Genomic DNA, 13,884 nt, shown 5'->3' on the forward strand with positions numbered 1-13,884 from the left:
ACTGAAAATATATTATAAATAATAAAATATTGCCGAACCAATTCGACTAAGGGTCTTTTAGAAAAGAGCGTACCAATTCTTAAAAATGCCGGCTTTTTAAGACTGCAGACGCACTTGCAAGCCTTCTGGCAATGTGAGAGTCCATGGGCGGCGATATCACTTAACAACAGACGAGCCTCCTGCCCGTTTGCCCCTTATTACATTAAAAAATTGTTCTCGTAAAGAGTATTAGATCTAGAAACTGTCAGAGTATATTTCTTAGTTCTGTTATATTATCCATAAGTAGTTTAGTATAAAAAATTATAATTTTGTATGACCGCCCATTTACATCCTGTTCTTTCTTTTATTTTTACCTGTTTAGTAATAACATGTTAATTGTATATACCTTAAATTCGACTCACTAACTAGATACATACACAATCCAGCGTCAGGAATGGCGAAAGCTTTATTTATCTACATTATCATATACAAATAAATTATATAATAATAATAAAGTTTATTTGCCTCTTCACAATTTTGTATCTTTACAAATTTACAGGTATTGGCTATCTTTGTCAGAAGCTGGTGCGACTATAGTCCTGTGGTAAGAGGTTTTCACCTGCAACAGCCACACAACCTTCTATCGCGAATAGAAATTATTTAGCATTATAGAGAAGATTGTATGCCAATCAAACGAAATCGAGTTCCAACTTCCAATTTTCTTTGCCAGAATTAGGGTAACAAAATACTTTATTATAGACAATTTTAAAATATTTAATACGTAAGTAAGTTTTCTTATATAGGATATTTTATTTTATTTATTGAGAAAGTTACTAAATATAAAGTTATTTTTACTTCATTAAACAAATCTTTACATATAATTAAGTACTTAACATTTAAATGGATTGGTAACAATAAAATCATTTTAATCCAACTAACTATATCTATCAAAGAAAGTGATAAACTAACTAAAATTAGTTGAGGAATACTTAGGATAGTATAACTTCTGATACACTATTTATTCCAGATGTCAGGTCCTTGCCGACACATTTGTTTGTAATTTTTGAACATATAGCAACAACAACCTCCACTGAACTTAACTTACGGCAAAACCAAGAACCTTTACAAAAATGATCTTGGGATCAGCTTTGGTATCTTAGGCCGAGACTAAGGGTAACGGCGCTTTTCTTTATTTCTTCTAAATTATTTTTGAGGTCGTTTAAGTAAGAAAGGAGCAGTCTTTGAGAATTATTCAAGAGATATATGAATAAAAATCAATTCTGGCCAGACAACTATTTAAAAATAAAAAACTGTTTAATCTTATATATAATTTAATTGATACGTTTATATTAAGGGGTCTTAAACATAAAGATTATGAAGCTGAAACTTACATTTAAATTATAAAACATAATTTAACATAATTTTGTCATCCAATTTCGAGATTTACAAAATTTTCTCTATCAGAGTTACACGATATGTCAATTTTCTTTATTCATGACAAATTTGTAGGGAATGTAATGAACCTTTAATCCTGTCAATCCAAATGCACACACAATCTCCTATATACAAATCACGGTCGTAATTAGCCTTGATGAGCTGCAACGGCCGCTACACATTGGTTGAATACGGTAGCGTACTGGAAGGGAAGATCGCCTTTGCACCCGTAGCCTCCAAGTTTGTGGATCGCCATGTAGTCGTAGCAATTGACGACACCATCGTTGTTACAGTCCTGAAATTTACGTAATATTTCTTAGAGTTCTTTTGTTACTTAACTTATTGTAAAAATTTGGTTTGGTTTCATGTATTTGAATAATGATTACATTTTGCAGCTGAGTTGCAGTTTAAAGGATTACTGTGAATTATATCTATATTAAAAAAGTGTATAATAATGAGTGTAAAAGATGGAATAAATAGATAGTTCCCCGCTACTTGGTTAAACATGGACTTAATGTAATCCTGATTATGTACTCGAATAAAGGATATTTTTTATTAATGAAGTGCCTTGTGCTTAAACTTAGTTACGCTATACAGAAATCGTAAAGTAATTATTAAATTTACGTAATTTTAATAAGAGCGCGCACTTCGTGCTTCCGCGTTGATAATTTACGTAAAAGATGATACGGCTCTGCCATGCTAAAAACATGTTTTGGGGATAATTTAATTATCTATTGTAGAAACTAAATTCTTTGTAAAAACTAATAAACGGCTCAAATATAAGTCTCTCTCTCTTGGGCCTTAGGTTCAAGTACGCTAATTAAAGATTTAAGTTGGCGCCTGGTAGATAGTACCGGTGATCACAGAGCTGGTGTAATAAGTATCGCATTACATCGAGGAAATGCTGCCAGCATTGAGGTCACTGCCGCAGGGACCAAACTTTTTAAATTTGTTTTAGTTTTCTATATATACGTTTTTAAATCTTTGCTAAGAAAATAAGAGTAAAATTATTTTACGACATAACTGGAGATAATCTAATGTTCCATTGATGACAAATACCATTTAAACAACTATTAATGAATCGAATAAAGCTATATCACCTTATACGTCAAAGAATGTAGATATGTCTTGACAGGCCCGGAAACAATATTTCAAAGAGAAAAATAATCTATATAGAGCAAAAATGACGCGGCAGAAAAATATAAAATGTCAATTCAATTGTTTTTATTTGCGATGATGTCACTTCAGTTTGTATGCAAATTTCAATGCCATGATTATGTTAATATTAATAAGCAACCTACGTTTCGATCACGGATACAATTTGGGATTTCCTATGTTAAGTGATAGTTTATTATATTTTAACGTTGGACGACGAAGGCCGCTAATGACATTGAGGTCGACAATTTTTCGTACGTTTTTGTGCGTCGCACTAGATGTCAGCACTATCCATAGCTTTTTTGGCGCAATAAAAATCAGTGTTACTAGTATACAAGTACAGTATTACAATATTTCGTCCTTTTGAAACGCATTCGATCACAGAGTTTATGCTATTTTAACTTCCAACAAATATATATTCTTGGCGATATTTCTGCGACGCAATTTATTTTTTAAAAGTTGCCTGCTAGGTTCTGAATATTATATTTTACTTTTTTCTTTTTGAAGGTAAACCTTGCCTCTATATGGATTATCATATTTTATAATTACAGGTACAATAAATTAGAAACAAGACGAGATTACAATTGGCCTACTACCATTGTTGAGTATTTTTGCGACGGCGAAACCCACTGTTTGCGTTTGTGAATATGTTTGTATGTTCGTAAAACGAATTAACAGTATCGACATTGTATATATATTATAATTATTTTCTTATATTTTATTTTATTTTCGACATTATGGTATTGGCTTAGTTCTGCCTTGCGATTCTGTAACTCACTTTTCGAACTCTCACAGCGGTTTTCGCAGCTGCGGTCGCGCTCAAATCAGCCGTGAAGCAGTCATTTTACGATTTGGCATTCTGATAAGGAGGGAACTTGTAGCTTTATCAGAATGCTAAATCGTAAAATGACTGCTTTACGACTGATTTGAGCGCGACCGCCTGTTATGTATTTTTATGAATAAATAATAAATTTTGATACTCATATTTTTCTTTTATGACCTTACCGCAGCGGTCTATTCATGTATCCTGTGGATCCTCAGTCGATAATAGGTGTTTCAGTCTGATAAGGATTACCTACTTACTAATAAAAGACACGCAGAAATATGCCCCAAAATCTAAAAACGATTAATATTAGTTACTCTAAATTTATTAAACAAAGATATTACCTGTCCAAATCTTCTCATGTAGTTTTGTACTGTCAGAGCTGCGCATTGTGGACTGTTCGCGCAGGAAGAGTATGCTGAAAAAAAATTGTTTAGTTAAAAAAACTCTTAATATAATATATTATGTATAGTATAGTGAGATCATAACCGTAAAACATAAACGCCACTTTAACAAGAATCCTGCCAAAACATTCTTGAATTAATTTAAGTATTTTCAATGAGTTTTATGTTAACCTTCTTTAGTTTGTATTATGATTCATAGTTTTAAACACTGTTTTCTGATTAAGGGCATATCTTCTCTTTTCTTATAATACCACAAAACCGGTCATAATGATTACCTTCTTGTGACCTTCAACTCATTGCCGAATGTACTCACATTTTTGGTTTATTGGTTCTCAGAACTTGACCTTTTAATGTTTTGGAATACCAATATCGTGTGACACATATTTGTTACGTGTTTTTATTTAGGTAGAGAATAAAGAACTATAGTATCTCTGATTCATACAATTTTGCTGTTAAATTGTAAGTAATTTCTCGACTATGCGCCGGAGAGCGACTTTTTTATATAGGGGTACACTGGGATTAAAAACCTACTGAGAAAATATTAACAGTTAGGAATCTGCTAATTGAATAAATATTATTATATTTATAATTTCCTTTTTTTTTCGTTACACACACAACAAATTGTGCAGTTTCAAAAGGCATCACACATAAACAGTTTCGCATATATCTCAGTATTTCTTAATACTACAACTGGCAAACACAATAGTTTATACATATAACCTACCATCAGTGGAGTCGGGAGATACTCCAGGCAGAGTTGGTTTACCAGCATCAGCCCAGTATGCCCACGTTATGCGGAAAAGACCGCACGCGTCACCATCGCAAAGTGTGCCTTCCTTACACCCTGACACAGCCTGACATATGCATCCTAAGCATACTTCTGTTACTGGACTCTCACCTGAAAAAACAAAAAAACAATGGAGCTACAACCTTTTTAAGTCTGGGCATCAGATTTCTGTATCTGTTTCATGATCATTTGGTAATCTAATAGAGCAAGTAGGTGATCAGCCTTCTGTGCCTGACGCACGCTTGACTTTTAGGGTCTAAGACAAGCCGGTTTCCTCACGATGTTTTCCTTCACCGTTCGAGCGAATGTTAAATGCGCAAATAGAAAGAAAGTCCATTGGTACACAGTCGGGGAACCTACGACCTTAGGGATCAGTCGCACGCTAAAGCCTAGCCTAGCCTAGCTAGAACTTTTATTAGTACAATGTTCTAAAATTTTCTTTTTTTTGAGGGGGCTTTGTGGTTAAGCGCTTTCGTAAAGGACCATGACGACCCCATGGTTCTATACTATTCAGAGGGCTAGCAAGACTGTCCACTAAAACGTTCTGCACACAACCCCTCCATTACATGCTTCTTCTGTGAGCATGTAATGGAGGGATCTGGCCTTGTATGAACCATTGTCCGCCAGGCCTCATCGCTACCGAGTATAGACAGAATAGTAAATCCAATAGGACCTTACTAGTTAGGTCAAAAACGATCATTGCTTTGGGATTAATTTTTGTATCGATTAGACGTAACAATCTTTAAGGTATATACAGAAACAAATTAACGATAATGCATTTTTCCCTAATTCGGGCTTACCGTACAATAGTGTGTGTAATATGTATGGAAATTAGCCACAGTGTGAAATGCAGTCTTGGAAGGCCGCGTACGTTGCCAAGATCCGCGTCTTGCATTGTTTGTTTGTTACTCATATTAATATTATGTGATTTATTTTTCTTTGTCCTTATTTTTATGGTAAATCAAATAAAACTTATCATCTAGTCGTAGATACGTCTAGTAGCACCGTTGACAGTGTGTTTTATGATATAAGAACCTAATTATTTAACATCAAATAGAATAAGGAGTGTTAATTTGATATACCATAAATAATAAGGTACAAATATGATGAACTGACCACTTGTGCAATTTATCAAATAAAGGCCCTTTTTTGAAAATAGAACTACGAGTACATAGCTTACGAACGCCAACTTTTTCGTCGGCGTCTAACTTGAGGCTTCTAATAATAATTTATATAAATTTAGTCATTTGGATATTCGAGCAAGTTCATGGAAAAATAAGTAAATATAAACCAGAGTTATCTAGTATTATCATAAAGTTTGTCTTGGCTGTGAACGTTGTAAAATGATTACTACAGTCATTCTAGACTTAATAACATTTTTAAAGTTATATGTACTTCTTTTGGCGCGTTAGGGAAAAATTATGAGAGTAAATTTTTACGATGCGCGCTCACACCGTCACAAAAAACCGACACCCTATAGCTATAGTCAACATTTTAGTTTTTTGAAGTTATACTTCTTTTGGCGCGTTAGGGAAATATAATAAGAGTAAATATTTTCTGTTGTTAGTGTCGTTTACAAACGTAGAATAAGTAGTCTAGTCGACAAGTTGAAAATGGAACAAAATAGAGATACTACTCTTAAAATTATGTGCGATAGCTCATTGGATCCGGAATGACGTCTAGAAAAATGTGCTAAAAGCGTGTATTAGCACATAAAAAATTGCAAAAGTTATAGACCATTAAAGATGAAAAAATAATGGCATTTAGTTTTTTGCCAATATTTAATAAACTATTAATATTTAAGAAATTTCAAATAAAGATTCTGAAAGAGGAGGAAATTTCTAATAAAAAACTCCTGACTCCCAGAACTCTATCTCCATTATTTATAATGTTAATTTAACGCTGAAAATAGGTCTGCGGTTGACATTTTTAGGATTCGCGCGTGGCGTCAAAAGCGACTACGGCACATTAATTAATTTATTTAAGGTATTGAATATTTTTTTTTAAATTTGAAAAAAATATGGTGTGTTCTGAACACTATAATCAATTTATTCCCGTTGAAAATTTTACTTAAAGTTAATTTTTCAACAAGTTAAATAATTGTTAACTAACGAAATTTTCTCGAACGACCGTCTTAATTGTAAGTGAAAAAAAATGTTTAAATAATGGTCGTAAAAATATTTCGCTTCGTAGAGCCTTTCTTACATACATACTTAACAAGATCGTGCCATAAAAGTTAAAAAAATATTTATACTTTGTTTATAACAATTTTTTTACTTAAACAAAAACTTAAAAATCCATGTAATGATGTTAAAAAAAAATTTGTTTTTCTAAATCATCATATAATCGTTTTTTTATTAATACAAGATATTTATTGATTTGCAAAAAAAAAAATTCCCGCCATTTGTTGATAAATTTTTTTTAAACAAATTGATTAAATCAATATTTTTAAAAAAAAATTTAACACAACTTTATTACATTAAAAATTTTATGATTTTTAAAAAAAAAAATTTTCCTTAATAACAATTTTTAATTGTTTATAATCGTTTTTTTTAATTTTCTATTGTTTAAATAATTAGTTAAGAAATTTTTTTTTTCCTAAAAATCATAATTGACAGTCTTCTATAAAGAAACAGAAAAATTTTTTTTTTTAATCAACAATTCTATTGTTTATTAACTTACCAATTTGTTATAAACAAATATTCAACTTTTGTTTATTTTTTTTCTAAAACTTCTAAAATTAACAAAAACAACCATATATAACAAAGTATAGAAAAAATTTTTTTGTAAATTTTTTGATTATCATGAATATTACTTTTATTAAAAATTTAAAAAAAAATTTTCTGATTTAATCAATTTGTTTAAAAAAAATTTATCAACAAATGGCGGGAATTTTTTTTTTTGCAAATCAATAAATATCTTGTATTAATAAAAAAACGATTATATGATGATTTAGAAAAAAAAAATTTTTTTTAACATCATTACATGGATTTTTAAGTTTTTGTTTAAGTAAAAAAATTGTTATAAACAAAGTATAAATATTTTTTTAACTTTTATGGCACGATCTTGTTAAGTATGTATGTAAGAAAGGCTCTACGAAGCGAAATATTTTTACGACCATTATTTAAACATTTTTTTTCACTTACAATTAAGACGGTCGTTCGAGAAAATTTCGTTAGTTAACAATTATTTAACTTGTTGAAAAATTAACTTTAAGTAAAATTTTCAACGGGAATAAATTGATTATAGTGTTCAGAACACACCATATTTTTTTCAAATTTAAAAAAAAATATTCAATACCTTAAATAAATTAATTAATGTGCCGTAGTCGCTTTTGACGCCACGCGCGAATCCTAAAAATGTCAACCGCAGACCTATTTTCAGCGTTAAATTAACATTATAAATAATGGAGATAGAGTTCTGGGAGTCAGGAGTTTTTTATTAGAAATTTCCTCCTCTTTCAGAATCTTTATTTGAAATTTCTTAAATATTAATAGTTTATTAAATATTGGCAAAAAACTAAATGCCATTATTTTTTCATCTTTAATGGTCTATAACTTTTGCAATTTTTTATGTGCTAATACACGCTTTTAGCACATTTTTCTAGACGTCATTCCGGATCCAATGAGCTATCGCACATAATTTTAAGAGTAGTATCTCTATTTTGTTCCATTTTCAACTTGTCGACTAGACTAAAGGCGAAAGATAAAAATTTTGAAAATAATTTTATCTTGTTACGCCAAAGAAGTATAACTTCTAACACGTGTATACACACGTTTTTTATTTTTAGTTTAGCTATGATAAATTCATTGTTTAGGAATTTTGCCAGCCTAAATCATATTATTACTATAGCCACACATACTTTTTTGACACAAACATATTATATATGTCCAATTTTTTTTAATTTGTATGCTATATTAGTAACATATTTATTTCCAGAATCCTAAAGTAATAAAAGTCCAGACGTAGGAAACTGAGGAGCTATTTAAATCGCAATAAGGAAAATTTCCGATGTTGTTTTTTGTAAACAAGAGCAAATGTCACTGGATCGAGATAAATCTTTTATTTATGGTACGAGAATAGTTTGTACGTTTTAAATTATATATTATCGAGTACAAATGTATACAAAAGTACAGTAAATTTAAAAAGAACTGACTATAAGTGCCAATTTCTAAATAAATTCTCTTTGACATACAGATTTTTTTTAATTTGTATTTTTAATTAGGTTAAAAGTAATATAGATACAGATACTGATTGAAAGATTCACCTTATTACGTTTACAGTTCGACGTGTTTTACTACTGTTTGTATTTCCTTAAATATTTATCAATTATTATAACTAAAAATAAAAATTACATTTTTAATATCATCAAACTATCTGAGTAAGGCTATGAAAGCATTGGGTATCAAAAGCGATGAAAGAGTTAGAGGGGGTTTATTTCATAAAGATCCGTGATGATTCAGAGCAATTTCTCATCACATTGTTTACATTATATGTATAAATTTAAATTGCGAGTTATGTATCCGTGACCGTGATCTATATCCGGGTTCTTAATTGCACATACAAGATTTCTAGAAAACCATATTTGTTGTTTAAAGATAATAAAATAAAAACAAAAGCAGTACAGATAATAAAAAGATTCAAATTCGTGTTCTACGACTTGATTCTCTTTGCCAACTGCGGTACACACTCGTTTTAAATCTAAGAAACTTGGAATCAAAGGATGGGGATCCAATACAGTTTTAATGAAGTTAGTCCTAAATAACAACTCTGAGTCTTACTTACCCTTAAGTTTCCATGCAAGTTATAATATCATACTTATCAAATGATTTTTGTAGTTTCCAAGTTTGTTAATCAAGATCAAGACAATTAATGAATCTACATAAAGAACACATTGGTAAACAGGTGCTATTCGACTTTCTGAATCCATTTCATTTGCTAAAAGTTCAAGTTTCTGAACTCATGTAACGATATATATTTCCTAGTCTTGGCAATTGGCATGTCGTCTGACGAGTCAGGGCATACAGAACCGGTCGGACACGGTTCATAAATATATAACAAACGGTACAAAATATTCAAAAAATGGTTTGTTATTAGTACATTATAAAACATATAAACAATTTTGGTTAATCTAGGATGTAGATGTTAGATAGAATATTATAGTTCTGGCAGAATAGTCTGGAGATCGGTTTGATACTTAAGAGAGAGAGAAATAATAATAGTTTCTGCTTGTTTCAGGGGCTAAAACTTTAAAGTATAGCCATGGAAACACCAAACAGGTAATAAACGATTTTTGGTCCATGTCCAATCGCGGGCTGAAGGGCTATGAACAAAATTTCACCATAACATCTGTATTCTTCCCTCCATACAAAGCGCATTGACATAACGAACTCAAAAAATATACAATAATATCGAAATCAAGAGACATTTAATTTAAGACAAAAATAGGAATTGTAGTTCATTGATCTTACGTCAACAATTCTTACATTCAATACTAAAAGTTTTACTTTAAAAGGCTCTTGAATTAAAACCATAACAATAAATATGAATGAATATGACGTCGCCATCATATAACCTTCAAGTTTACATATATTGCACTTGACACAGTTACATATAAGTTATTGTTATTATATATCTCTATAGAAATATGTCTGCAGTCATATTTTTTTTGTTACAATGCATGCGTACTAACATATTTTTAACATATTTTGGAAATAAATATAGCTTATTTTACTCAGTTATACCTAATGGTAAAAAATGTTTGCAATCAGGACTGTACTTTTTGAGTATATTCGTTGCAAAATACTTTAAGTATTAATATATAAAATTTTAGTATAAACTATATATTCATAACGGGTCTTCATTTTATAATGATTTATGATAATTTGGAATGTATACCTAAGTTAACATAGGATAAATGTTATTATTAGCGCCTACGAGTAGAATATACAAGGTCACCGTGGATGGTGAGGTCGTGTCAGGCCTTGTCGTACCTGAACCAAATCCAGGACGTACTACAGAAGGTACAAGTTTAAATTTCTTATAGCCGAGATGTTATGAAAGAGAATAAAGCGAGACAGAAATCAGGACCTTAACGTGCAGATCCGTGGTCTCTGCCTACCCTTTCAAGAATATATGTGAGTATATAAATAAATAAAAAATACATTTTATTCAACAATTTAAACATCCTCATCTAAATTGATAAATGCACTCTTTTAAACTGTTTGGTGGCTTTCTGATTTTACTACTAATTACTACGGGTCAATAAGACTGATTTGTTGATGAAAAAAGGTATAGGTATATATTATAGGCTTTTACAATAATTAATTCTTGTAACTACTTACATTGTAAACAATCAATTATCTGTCATCAATAGCTACGTTTGCTTTATGTATTTCATGATTAACATTTGAATTGTCTATAATTTAGCAATTATGGTCTAGAATAAATTGTTTATTGCGATTTTATGAAAATGGTAAAGGAAAATTAATTGCTTTTAAATTATTGTATCATCATTTAATGGTAATTTAAACGAATGTACGGGGGAACTAGGAATTGGGGGTGACCCATACAAAATCTACACCTAAAGCCGTAAATATTTATGGTTTACTTCTTGCGATATAATATAAACTATTTAGTTACTTTATATAATATTATTATTTATTTACACTTCGTTAAAGATAACGTATATAAACTCGTAAACGTAATGTAAACCCTTTATAAGTTATCATTCAATGGGTGGCCTTACAGTTGACAAGAGATTTCTTCCAACAACCCCACAAAAACCCTCTAACCCCAGAAAAAAAGTAATATCTATTGATGGTAAACTACAAGAAGTTCATACATAAGTAACAAAGACACCATACCATTACATTTAACACCAGAAATATACTAGGTAAAAAAAACATGTAAAAACAATTAATGAGTCATAATTAATATATATAAGTAGCTAATTACGAGTCAAAAGTGAAATGCACAAAGAGAAGATTTTTAAATCTAGACTTCATAATAGGTAGTGTGAATGCGAAGTGTCATAATTTTTCTATCCAAACAGTATTATATAAAATTTATAATAGCGAGTGCCAGGCCTTAAAGAGGTTCATGATACTTTCCAGCTCAATGAACTCCCTTAATTACGTTAAATATTAGAACATTGGATGATATCTGTTGTTATACATATTATACGTACTCACACCTCAAATAGCAATTGAATGTTGTGTCACATTGAAAATCAATTTACGAGATAAAACATTCTCTAACGTTTTTGTTTATAATGAACTAGCTGGCCTGGCGAACATCGTACCGCCTAACAATCGATTCTTTTTTTTTTTAATACTTATTCTGCAATTCGGGACACCGGTCTAGCTAGTAAGATAAAAAAAAAAAATTTAATAATACAACAAATACATTATGTCAAAAAATAAAAATTTACCTTCCCGGAACCCCTCCACTAACACTTGAACTTTATGCTATAGTATTAAAGTTCAAATTGACTTTTAAGTATTATTACGAATATTTTGTATGGGAATATAGAAAAGTGTTGTTTTTAGACTTTTGCGCTCAATTTTTTTAATTTTTCTCTTCGTAAGAACCATCCTCGTACTTCAAGGAATATTATAAAAAAAGAATCAGACAAATCGGTCAAGCCGTTTTCATGTTATGTCGTGACAACGGAAAACGGGTTTCATTTTTATATATATAGATTAGAACTGTCAAACACAATTCTGTTATTATTTATTTGTAAAAGCTCGGCACACTGGTACAAGGAAAATAAAATACAATTTTTAATGTGACAAGCACTTATAGGCAAACAGCATACAAGAAGAGTAATAAAAAAAATAAACAAATAATTAAATTTCAAAAGCTAAACGAAAATTTTCGATTTCAAAGTGTGAGGGGAGTAATTATATTCTGTTAAAAATTATATTCTTATATTATTTTCACATATGTATAGGCAGTATAATTGTATGTGCAAAGGTAAATTGTATTTTATATTTGTGAGTATATTATAAAGTAATTAAGGAAATCTTCATATGAATCTTAAAAACCTGATATATACTCTCAAAAGCGTTTAAAAGTTAATTCTATATATGAATAAAAATTAATCGCAAAATATGTTGCCAAGCACGAAACGCGAAGACGGCTGGACCAATTAGAGTAATTTATTTGTCAAACACTAAGGAAGGTTTTAATGGAGCCAAAAATTGAAAAAAAAATATAAAAAAAGATGAAAAATTCGTTTTATTTAGGTTTTTATTCCGGAAAAGTGAGCAGTCTATGGGGGTAGCATAGCAAAAAGTTCCATATAGTGTATGCAAATGGCATGGTTTAAAACAGCTAGATTATATTAAAATTAATTATTTTGCGCAATAAACATCCCTTATTTGTGAATCCATTATCTGACTTACAAAACTTATCACAATTTGTATACAATGAGATACAGTTGTCTTTTAATACGTGAATATTTATGTACAAAACAAGATTATCTCATACATAAAAATAGCTATAAAATGTATCGACTAGCACAATTTGCTAATTTTAGGAACTTAAAAACGATTCTTTAATACATACCAATATCGGCCGAGCAGAAGCCAAGAATCATGAACAAGGCACTGAACTTAATAATTGCTGAAGCCATTTTATTAATATTTAATAACTATACGTCGGATGCTCACGCGCACTTATCCACACTGACATTGAATGTGGCCTTTGGCCATCTTATATGGACGTTTGGACATTGAAACATCGGGTTCCGTAATAAATGCTTTTTTATTTGTCAGCTTTTAATGCCTCGTTATTTTGTGGATTTATTGGGACCGAGTGCGTTGATCTTTCTAAAGCTGTTGCTAAGGAAATCAAGTTTTGATATATTTTGTAAGTCAAACGAAAGCTCATTTTAAAGACGGCAGATGAGAATTTTGGTTATAGTAGTTGTTTGAACTATTGGGCTATGAAAAGAAAAAGAACTTCATGAATTAATTGATATTTTTACATAATCTATTTTTTTTAATGAAGGTTATAAGGTGATTTAGAAGATTTTATAAGACAGTAGGCCTGCCCCGGCTGGGCATTTATTTAATTTAAAATTTATTATTAATTAATATATAGATGTTGTAAGATTTAAAAATTAATCTTAACTTTAAAAAATTAATGGAGATCGTTCCCTTTGATCAAAAACTTATCATTTGACAGATATACGTATCCTTTTGTCAAATCGTTTAAATTTATTCGTATATAGGTATAAACATTTTGTATGCATATCATTAAGAAAATTAACTATTATTGGCTTGATTGTGACACAT

General features: G+C 30.3%; 1 protein-coding gene across 1 annotated transcript; it reads right to left on the reverse strand.

Moving 5' to 3' along the window:
- Positions 1-1,292: 1,292 nt before the first annotated feature.
- On the reverse strand, positions 1,293-13,302 carry LOC125060867 (lysozyme-like). Its single transcript, XM_047665977.1, has 4 exons — positions 13,154-13,302; positions 4,520-4,693; positions 3,736-3,809; positions 1,293-1,708 (listed from the first exon to the last, which is right to left on the reverse strand). The coding sequence occupies exons 1-4, from the start codon at positions 13,218-13,220 to the stop codon at positions 1,562-1,564; spliced, it is 462 nt and encodes a 153-aa protein (XP_047521933.1). The 5' UTR covers positions 13,221-13,302; the 3' UTR covers positions 1,293-1,561.
- Positions 13,303-13,884: the final 582 nt, after the last annotated feature.

The sequence above is a fragment of the Pieris napi genome, chromosome 22 (assembly GCF_905475465.1).
Source record: "Pieris napi chromosome 22, ilPieNapi1.2, whole genome shotgun sequence".
In the NCBI taxonomy this organism is placed as follows: domain Eukaryota; kingdom Metazoa; phylum Arthropoda; class Insecta; order Lepidoptera; family Pieridae; genus Pieris; species Pieris napi.

Excerpts from the sequence above, each read along its gene's own strand:
- LOC125060867 (XM_047665977.1), bottom strand. The coding sequence starts at position 13,220 with ATGGCTTCAGCAATTATTAAGTTCAGTGCCTTGTTCATGATTCTTGGC. Across the intron at positions 4,694-13,153 it reads CTTCTGCTCGGCCGATATTG|GTGAGAGTCCAGTAACAGAA; the intron begins GTATGTATTAAA and ends TTGTTTTTTCAG. Across the intron at positions 1,709-3,735 it reads ACATGAGAAGATTTGGACAG|GACTGTAACAACGATGGTGT; the intron begins GTAATATCTTTG and ends CGTAAATTTCAG.